This window comes from Pygoscelis adeliae, unplaced genomic scaffold (genome assembly GCF_000699105.1).
Source record: "Pygoscelis adeliae isolate BGI_AS28 unplaced genomic scaffold, ASM69910v1 Scaffold659, whole genome shotgun sequence".
Taxonomy (NCBI): domain Eukaryota; kingdom Metazoa; phylum Chordata; class Aves; order Sphenisciformes; family Spheniscidae; genus Pygoscelis; species Pygoscelis adeliae.
In genome coordinates, this window is record NW_008825546.1 from 168,214 (window position 1) to 178,240 (window position 10,027).

Sequence of the window (10,027 nt, forward strand, 5' to 3'; positions counted from 1 at the left end):
AGGCTGCCCAGGGAAGTGGTGGAGTCACCATCCCTGGAGGTATTTAGAAGACTTGTAGATGTGGCGCTTAGGGACATGGTTTAGTGGTGGACTTGGCAGTGCTAGGTTAACGGTTGGACTCGATGATCTTAAGGGTCTTTTCCAACCTAAATGATTCTATGATTCTATGAAAAATTTGCATGAACCTACTGCAGCCCAAGGGCAAGCGTTGGTGTTACACCACTTGAGAAAAGTAGTAGTGCCTGGATGGGTGAGAGGAGGAGAACTGTGTGCCTTTTTGAAGTTTTAGTAGGGGTGGGAAGCCACCTGTGTCCTGTGGATTTAGCGAGCCGCTACAGCTCAGCGTTGTGGCAAAGCTGTGAGACATTCTGCAGTGAGCAAAGGCTCACATGTGAAATTCCTCCCAGAGCCAGCGTGCCAATTCATGCTGCTCTCTTCCATTGTCTGCTATTGCCTTGGATCACATTCACATCTAGAGGCTGTACTCAAGCTTGGTGTCTCGTGGTCATGAGCAGTGTGCAGGTACACAGTGAAGACAAACTTCTTGGAAGCTAAAGTGCACGGTGACTACGCAGGAATTCTTCAAGCCTGCTGGGAACAGCCCATCTCCTGGCGCATGAGCTACCAGGGAAGCTGGATGAGTCTGCTATCAGCCTTGGACAAGAGTCTGTTAACTGCAGTTTAGGAGACTGGTGTCATGCTTGGACTCTGACGCTAATGGCCAACTTCAGGGGTCATGGCATATGCATGTAAGTGCATGCATGAACTTTGGCACTCCTCTCAGGATAGCTCCCAGGTAATTGTTGTTTAGGATAACCTGAAGTCCAGCAGAGAAGCTAGGCCTATTGTCAGATCAAATCCCACTAGAAAATGACAATTCTCCTGCTGCATACATCTTACTGTAGGAGGAACAGCCTTCTACATCTGACTGTTGCACACAGAGGCAGGCTGGCTGTGCTCATTAGCAGCTGAGGACCTCTGCCCTCTTTCCTCGCCAACAGGTTCCGCTCAGCTCCCAAAAGCCTTACCTCCATCCGGGCTATCGTCTGCATGTGTAGGGGATGGTCCTTGAGAAGCTTCCCAAAGGCAACCCGCCTACGGGCATACTCCCTGCTCAGACTGATCATCCTAGAGAGAATACAGCCAGGGAAAGCAGTTAGACGAGCAACCTTCCACTTCTGAGCCCTCCCTTCCAGCCACCCCCACGGAAGAACCCTGCTCAGCTGTAGCACACCAGCCTAGGTCACCCACCCACAGGCCAACCTTCTCCAGCACTGCTGGCTTCCAGATCTGTGCCTGCAAAGGCATTAGATGCCAATCAGTTGCAATGCTGAGCATTGCAAAGTCCCCTTGTCCTGATAAGCTGCTCCTTCAGCTCTGGGGGGATCCATGCTGCCTTCACCTTCTCATGGAAGCTACTGCACCAATGACGTTGTGGATCCGAGTTATGTTCAGCATGTTGGAGATGGAGGCCACTCCACGACCCTCTGCAGAGATCTGAAAGCATCAAGGAACAAAGGCTGACGTAAGCCTTTTGCACAGCCTTGGAAGTGGATGCATATCTGAGCGAAAGTTGTGTCAACAGACAGAGAGATATATGCTGCCCACTCTGTCTCTGTCCTCAGGCACCACAAAGATCTGCTTGCTTTAAAATACGGCTGTCTCATTTTAGCCGAGTCTGTGGCACGACCAGAGAGGTGGCTTTGGAGACCACGTCAGCATGACCAGTTCTGGTCCCTGCTGCTCGTTCCTACCTGCATGCTACACAGAACTGTCCCTCAGCTGGGTCAACGCAACTGGATTAGGGAAACGACAAGCCTGAAATTACTTCCCCCCCCTCCCATCTTTTCCTGAGCTCTTCTCAGCTCTGTCCCACACACAGCCCCGTTGGTGAAGTGCCCTGCAAAGTGAACAGCCAGACACAGAGGTGGAAGAGAAGAACTTTTTCAGTTGGTATCACTGCCAAAACCCCCACGAGTGGTCTGCTGTGCCAAGCCAGCCCAGTCCCAAGAGGAAGGTGAAACCTTACGTACTAGCTCTGCTTTAGCTCCATCCAGCCATAGCTCTGCTGTTGCCATCTGCCGCGTGCCCAACTTGTCTTTCAGCCTTTGCACTTGGATGCTGTTCAGCTTCCCCTCCTCATCTCGAACCTTCAGGAAGAACAGGGACAGGCCGCTGGAACCCTGGGGCCATTGAAAGGCACGCAAAGAAGATTTCATTACGATGAAACAAGGAAGAAAAAGGATGCCCCTGCTCCTTCACCTGGTTCCACCATCAAACAGACCTGTTTTACTTTTCCTTCAGCATCCGCTACCCTGGCCAGGGTTAATGTCACATCAGAATCAGCAGCCGATGTAAACCATTTAAAACCATAGAGACGATATGTACCATCTGGCTGCTTTCTGGCCACTGTCTCAGTGCCATTAGCTGCAAGAAAGGAGAAGATCATCTTGGCTTTATGGGAACTTCTGTATCAATCAATGCTGATTTTCGGTTTAAGCAGCAGCTCTTTTAAGTCATCTCTTGCTATCAAGATGGAGTATGGATTAGCTGCTGATCTCTTCCATGACACTGGATAAGAAATGCAGCCAGAGTTAAGTACTAGAAAGGAAATATGTTCTGTTTAACACGAGCCTTTCCAGCAGTTGCTCCAGGCTAACAGCTGGTAGCGGCAGTGCTTTGTAAGCAGAATGCACCACGGTGTATAATCCAATGCCTCCATTTCTTTAGGAGCTACCACGGCCAAGAACAACAAAGGGTGCTACGGAATCGGGAGTCCTGCAATGATGCACATCTTTCACTCCACAGCTGACCCTTTCACTTCTTCCACCAGGAAACCAACTGCAGCTTCACGAGATGCAGGTGACTCCCCTTCCACATTTCTTGTCTCCACAGCGGAGTTCTGAAGTTTCCTGGCCTGTCACACTATTACTAACATTAGTCAAGGCATAAAAGTTGAAGGCCCAGAATGCTTTCTCAGTCCCAGCTGGGATGGGTCTGACTGTCTTGCTCAAGGTTTAGATTATAGAGCTAGACATCAGTGTGTTACCTGTGCAAGGAACACAGCTCTGTACCTGCCTGCGTGTACTGCATGCATCAGTGGACAGAAGCTGGGCCTTTTGTTGGTTAAAAAGCAGAGCTAGGCAGAGGATTTGGATGACTTCTGCTGAAGTTTCCCAAACCAGCTTCCTGGCTTTATAAGTTCCTCACACCCTCCATTTTCTCAGTTCTCGCTAACACATCCAGCTGCTGCTGCAGTTGCTTCCCACCTCAGAACACGTACCAACATCAGAGCCTCCCCTGCGCTCGGTCATCCACTGGCCAGAGGTCCAGAACTTCTTGGGGTCACGGGATGTCAGATGGTCAAAAGCATTTTTCAGAGATCCGGGAATACCTAGTGACTGTTTTGGGGGAGGGAAAAGAAACTTAGATGATCATAACACAGTAGATGAAATTAGGCAGTTGCCTTAACTAACACTGGCGTGTCCTAGGCTCAGAACGGACGGTCCGCAAGCAGGCGAGCGGGACACTGAGTGTCCTGCACTGCAGTGCATCTGCATGCACTGCTGAGAGTCTGTGAAACTGCCCAGCTCCTACACAGCTGCTAGAGCACTGTGCAGACAGAAGGTGCAGACTTCTGTCACAGAGGAGAGTGCTGAGCATCCCTACCCCCCTCGGATCCCTGCACCACTAGGCATCTGGACAGAGAGCTTTCAAAACAGCACATGTGCCAGGGTATCGGCATACGTTCATATACGCTGGATGTCACCAGCACCCAAAGAGCTGCAGGAAAGAGGTAACTGCCTTAAGCTTTTTTTTCTTTTTATTGAATTCAAATGCCCAGGACTAGCTACTTAAGGGCTAGCTTTTCTCTGCATCCTGCATAGCCACTGACAGTGCAAAGGGTGTCGCTAAGGTGCAGAGCCAAATCTTCAGATTGGGAAAGTCTTGCTAACTTGGTTAATTTACACCAGGTACGGATCTGGCCCAATACATTTAACTGCCACTCCACACAAGGAACAGGAAAACAAACTATCGCATAGTAAAAACATATGGGACACCTTTCCAACTACCTGCAGTGCCCCAGGTTTCATGTGCCTTACTGTACAGTGCTGTAAGTAAATATAAAAGCTAGCCTGGGCACAAAGACTTTGTAATTAAAGGAGGAAGGCAGTGGGAGACGGAGCTGAGTCACAGAGCAAGGAAGGGCCATGCCCAGAGCCAGATGGCAGATCAGGTCTCCTCCGTCCTTGGCCAGTGCTCCAGTCTCTAACCAGCGCTGCCAGGACGTGGGCTGTGCCCTCAGAGACCAGCTGAGCTCATACCTCAATGACTTTGGCTGCCCCATCAGTCATGGCCAGCGGACAGTTGAAACCTCCAGAGGAGCTTGAAAATAAATACAGTTTGACAGCCTGATGCAGACGGCTAGGAAAGAAAGCGAGTGAAAACAGACAGGTTATGCAGCAGTTCCACAGCAGGAGGACAAAACATCTGGACTCAGAAGAGAGGAACAAAATACAGCCAAGACAGCCGAGAATCAGACCGCTCATTTCTGAGAGGGCAAAAACTGTTTCAGCCAGGAAGAGAGAAGAGGAGCAGCAGAGTTTCTCAGTCCCAGAGGGACTGCCAGTGCAAGGCGGGATGGAAGGGATTGCTTGCCAGCTGGTGCACATTAAGTGCAGTTTTTAAAAAGAAGAGATGTGGGTCTGTCCCCAGAGGCTGGAATACAATGAAACTGCAAGTAAAATCCCAGACCTTTAGCTGTGTTACAACTAATGCATGTAAAGCTGGAGCAATGCAGGGAACTGCCAGGCCCCAGAATCAGGAAGGTGACATCAAAGAATATTGTGATCAACTGTAGGCCATTAGTTACGGCTTATCATTGCCGATGTGGAACATTACAGCGGACAGACACTGCTGTTCGGTACAGCGGTAGGTGTGCTTTTGTCCATGCACCGTCTGTTACCCATTATACAACAAGAAGTTCAGTCCTACAGGATGCTGCATGTACCTTGCTAAGAATAACCAGGAAGGCACCAAGTCATTCCCATTCTCCCCCAGTTACCTCCAGTTGGAGTATCTTCTCTCATAGGCCTCAGCAATCAGCCCCTCTTCTGCCGCAATCTCCTTCATCCTCCTCCAGGCCGAGCAGGTGACAATGTGATCCACCCGCCGCCCCCAGGCATCATACTGCCGAAACACAGGGGGGTTCAACTCGCATTCCCATCCTAGAGGTTTGATCTTGGTTAGAAGACGGTTTCCAAATCTCTCCAGATCCCGACTGACCTCCTCCAGTACCTGCGAAGCAACAAGAAGAGCTCTTCAGCGCCCCGCTGGAAGGCAAGGAGCCTCAGTCCTAGCTGGAAAGGCAAAGGACTGACCGTATCGTCCTGCAGTGCTAGTGGTCTCTTGCCACTTGGCCCTTCCATGCATTCTGTAATGCAGCAGGACAGCTTGTCTCTCAGCCTCTGCTGGCACAGCTGTGCTCAGCTGTCACTTCCCCCCCCCCCCCAAATAATTTTTTCAAGTTACTTTTGGCAGCATCTCTGGATTTTACAAAAGACAGAAGAGCTTTTGTATCAGGGCTGAGAATGACACAGATGCACATGAGCAGGGGGGTTGGACGAGAGGATCTCCAGAGGTCCTTCCAACCTCAGCCACTCTGTGATTTACTGCCGGAGAAGGCGGCCAGGGGAAAACCTGCCAAAAACGGAAAGCCTTCATCCGTATAGGAGAACTTCCACTGGCCTCAGTAGTTACCTGCCTATCAGATTAGAAAAGGAGGGACGGAGCAATCTTTTGAGCTTCAGCCCGGCACCCAGGGTGCCTAGATTCAAATTTCCACCCTGCATCCAGCTTCCTGAATGGCCCTGGATAAGGATTCATGTGCTCTCATTTCAGCCAGGCTTGGCTGACTTGGACGGAGTAGTCTGTCCATAGTTAATGGAGGGAAACCGGCACCCGCAGAGGAGTGAATCATTCCAACCCTCTTAGATACCTATTTTAAGGTGACAGGAATTGCCTTCTGCAAGTGCTCTTCCCTGTCTGTGGCCAAAGCCTAGCGAAGTTGCCTAGACTTAAACAACCTGACTTATAGATGATTAAAATTAGGCCAGGTGGACCCAACCTCTAGCACTGTTGGACCCTCGTTAGCATAAATACACCCAAGACCATAATGAGGGTCACAGAAGCACGTGATCTTTCATCAGAGGACTATTTTTTGCTGTTCTCTACCCCCTCAAGAGATGCTCGTTTCCTCCTCAATATAACAATTGTGGCGATGAATGCCATAGTTGCTGTAACCAAAAATGGTGCAATTATAAAACACGTTAATTTGCTGTTGATGAAATACAAACACTGCTTGTCCCTTTCCCTGCTTCCCCCTGTATTGACTTTTCATTAAACTACATCCCGTATGATTGATTCTTTCATCACTCTGCCGTTCCGCGTGTGTAATGAGGATCCAGCACACTCTGGCCAGTTAGTACTCTGGAAGTCTCCATCCTCAGACCAGCCAGTTTTCCTTCAGGTGAACGGTGAAATACTCGGCATTAAAAATCACAAACCAAGCCAAAACCATGCATGAGAGCCCTGTCAACAGCTCACACTGCCCTCCCGTTTGCTGTCGGTGGAGCTCAGCTGGGATGGGTGTATGCCTCCAATGCTTATCATAACTTGACAACAATTTGAAGGTTGTTTTAGAGGCATGACCTAAGAACCCAAGGTTCATGGACTTTGCTGATCCCTGAAGCACAAGAACCTTTGGACTGTTTACCTGGTAGTTTTTTGTGGGCAGAAGAATATGAGTCTACCAAATAGGTCTCAGCACACTACAGTGAACTCAAACTACAGCAGTCCCTTCGCCTCATCCACATTTTCTAAAAAAAAAACAAACCAGAGTGCCTATCTGTGAGCTCACGCCCTGACCACACTTAGCCTTACAAACCACCGTGTGGCCCGAGTGAATGTGTTTATTTTTGAGGTAAAAGAACAAAATCAGAGCTCCTACATTTGTGACTGCCGACTAACACACAGCAGCCTGGGCGCGCCAGAAAAACGTACACCAGGATACAGAGGGGGCATCTGTAAACCCTCTGGGTCGGGGCTGAAGCTGCTACCTAGCAGCATCTGCTGGGTGGTCTCATTCACCCTCATCTCTCCTTTGATGTCCCAGGGATGAATATATTGGAAATGCACAAATTATTGCACGTTAAGAGTGCAAACAGATGATCCTTTATATTAAAGGATATATTTTCAGGGGGATCAAAGACCAACAGATACCCCTCCACAACGGTGCCCAGAAAAAGCAGGTGCTTTCTTCTATGTTCTCCAGAAACCAGCTTCAAAGAAAGAACGAAATCTTTTGCTCCATTCCAGGAAAATGTCTGTGTTCACCACTGAACGCAGGGGAACGGTACGACAGGAATCAACCTCCAGCGTGGTGCCTGCTTCAGTGGGACACACAAAGCATCATCTGTTGCTGCCCTCCTGGAGAGGAAGGTGTTCATATGGAGAGCCAGCTCTCAGGCTGCAGACAAGCGGGTGCTGCGTGAAGCAGACAGCAGCGACTGTGCTCTCCCTTTCAGCAGCGAGGCAACACTGCCCCGCTGGGACCAAGCACAGAAACGTAAGGGAGATGCTGCTGATTCTCTGGTAGATTTTGCAGCCGCTTTGTCTCTTTGGGGAAGGAGCGGAGAGCAGCTCTCAGCCTTCGTGAAAGACAGCACTGATCCTTTTAGCCTTTGGGAGATCTGAGTCATGCTTCTCCCAAAGGTGCGGATTAGGAGCGAGATCTTCATGCTTGCCCAAAGGCATCCTCCTTTCCCCCATCTTCTCTTTTGGCAAGAAGGCCACAGTGGTGCTTAGGGAGGCCTCATTCCTGTCTTTGGTGATGGCTGTGACAAAAGCAAGCTCCCAGGGTTGCCTCCGCATTCTTACTACCCCACGTCTGCAAGGCCTCGCAGACCTGGAGAGCAATGAGTGGCAGGAAGAGCATCACTGAAAGCCAGGTTCTGCCCCTCTACCCACCCGGTGGGTTTACAGGTCATTGCATTGCTCCTGCTGGAATAAATCACGGAGAGAGGTCACGCTCTGCTCCACGAGATCTGGTCCTTGAAAAGTGGGAAACAGTTGCGGTCCTTGGGGTGACAGCAGAGGACAGCCAGTGAGGTGAGCCACCTCCTCCCGGGGGTTCCTGTAGGACTGGACCTCACAGAACAGAGACCCGCAGCTTAGGGTCTTACCCCACCTCTCTGCACCCCTGCAATCCGTACAGAGCCTTCCCTGTCTGAAAATCAACCCAGAAAAGCCAATGACCTGTGCTGAGAACAAGCAAACCCCAACGGGCCTTTGCATCCTCTTGAGCGCTGCGAACAGCCCCGTTCCTTCGGAAAGGAATTTCCTTAAAGCCCCCTTTCCCCAGGGGGAGAGAGGTGGACTTGCACAGCAGAGTTTGGAAGCACCTTGGTTTTTTCCCTTTCTCCGAAATTTCTTTCTCTGGATGACCAGACAACAAACGCCTGCACTGACAATCCCAAAACAACACCCTTGTCGCAACACCCAGACCAGTCACCGGAGTCCACTAAGCCACTTTCTATTTCTGTTTTGTGTCCTGGCAGTATTTTTCACCCCTGCCCTGATTCAAAGAAAACAAATCTAAAGAATGCTGATAAATTCCCCCCAGTTAAACACTTGAAGGCACAAAAGGGCTCAAGGAAACGTTCAATTCACAGTCTTAAACGGTGACCTAGCCAGAACTGTAGTGTGTACACACAGAAACACAGACATGCACGCCAGACCTTGGGAGGAAGGTGCGTTTTCAAGTAACTCCGAAGCAAAGCATCTTCCAAATACTGGTTCCCAGTCTGGGGCTGCTCTTGGAAGAGGGTCTCGGTTTCTCTCCTTGCAAGGGGCATTTCCAGATCTTCTAATACTTGTTTCTCCTGCATGCCAACCTGTTGCCCCTGCCCCGCGGTCGTGCTGATCCCTTTACGACTCGGCGGTTGGCACCTCTCCCAGACGCGAGGCAGAAAGCGACCCGACCGCCACGGCTTGCAGGTAGCACTGGATCTCCACCAAGGCAGGCGACGGGTAAACATGATCCTGCAAAGCCCTTAGTGTGTCGCACCAACAGCTCTCACCTCCAGACCCTTCCTCGGTTGACAGCAGCACCAATCCTGTTTTGTCTTAATGTTGTGAAGTTATTCTTGAAAAATCATCGATGTCTTCTCTCCTCCCTCGGGGAGGAGCTTTCCAGCAGCTGTTGTCAACTGAACCGGGGAAAAGGTCTTTGGAAAGAGATCAGAAAACGGCCTGGAAAAACACAAGTACTCGGAAAACGCCGTGTCCTCCCCTACCAGCCGGGCAAACCATCGTAACCAGCCAGACCGACATTTCCAGAGCTGGGGGAGCCAGGGAGGTGTTCCCACCAGCACCCCGCTGAACTGCCTGGGATGATAACGGGGTAAAGATGAGAAGGAAAAAACACATTTCCTCATCCAAAGAATGACAAAATGCCTGGAAATGGGAAGAAATGGTTTGGGCAGGTTATTCTGTAAATAAGGTACTGCTGAAATAGGGAGTTCATCCTCCTTGCCTGGGTTGTAATGCTAGCTCTGAAATAATCTGCTTCTTATGAAGTGCCTGGTGCCTTTGGGTCAGGGTGATATTAAAAGTCGCCCCTTCCCTAGGGACGTACCGCAATATTCTAAGTGTCTTCTGGCTTCGAGCAGTTTAAAACCTGCACCTGATTTAGGGCGATATGCTGCTAACAAAAACAGTATTTTACTTTAAAACAAGTTTAAACAGGTATGATACCGAACTGCTGTTACAAGCGCGACTGCTGGAGCCTCAAGCATGGGGTGAAACCCAGGGACGTGTCCCAGCCCCAGCATGAACTCGGACGAGCTGGAGAGTGGAAGGGTTAGTAAAGCAAAACCAGTCGGCTTTCACCCCAGCCCAGCCCCACCAGGCCACCCCGGCTTCTCGTCTGGATACTCAGGTGCTTGTTTGGTGGCGTCTCAGTGCT

The 10,027-nt window shown here is 50.2% G+C and overlaps 1 protein-coding gene across 7 annotated transcripts in view; it reads right to left on the reverse strand.

Moving 5' to 3' along the window:
* Positions 1–9,202, reverse strand: part of LOC103923643 — a 22,389-nt gene extending 13,187 nt beyond the window's left edge. For 6 of the 7 annotated variants that reach the window (XR_663941.1, XM_009332036.1, XM_009332035.1 and 3 more), the window contains exons 1-8: positions 8,799–9,202; positions 5,066–5,298; positions 4,326–4,425; positions 3,284–3,401; positions 2,285–2,427; positions 2,034–2,183; positions 1,403–1,497; positions 1,029–1,128 (exon numbers count right to left, since the gene is read on the reverse strand). Coding sequence is in view for 6 of the 7 variants with exons in the window: in XM_009332036.1 (XP_009330311.1) it covers positions 1,029–1,128; positions 1,403–1,497; positions 2,034–2,183; positions 2,285–2,427; positions 3,284–3,401; positions 4,326–4,425; positions 5,066–5,298; positions 8,799–9,098 (1,239 nt within the window). In the remaining variant the exon portion in view is untranslated. The remainder of the gene's footprint in view (positions 1–1,028; positions 1,129–1,402; positions 1,498–2,033; positions 2,184–2,284; positions 2,428–3,283; positions 3,402–4,325; positions 4,426–5,065; positions 5,299–8,798) is intronic. The other variant, XM_009332037.1, reaches the window with a different exon arrangement.
* Between the last annotated feature and the right edge of the window lie 825 nt (positions 9,203–10,027).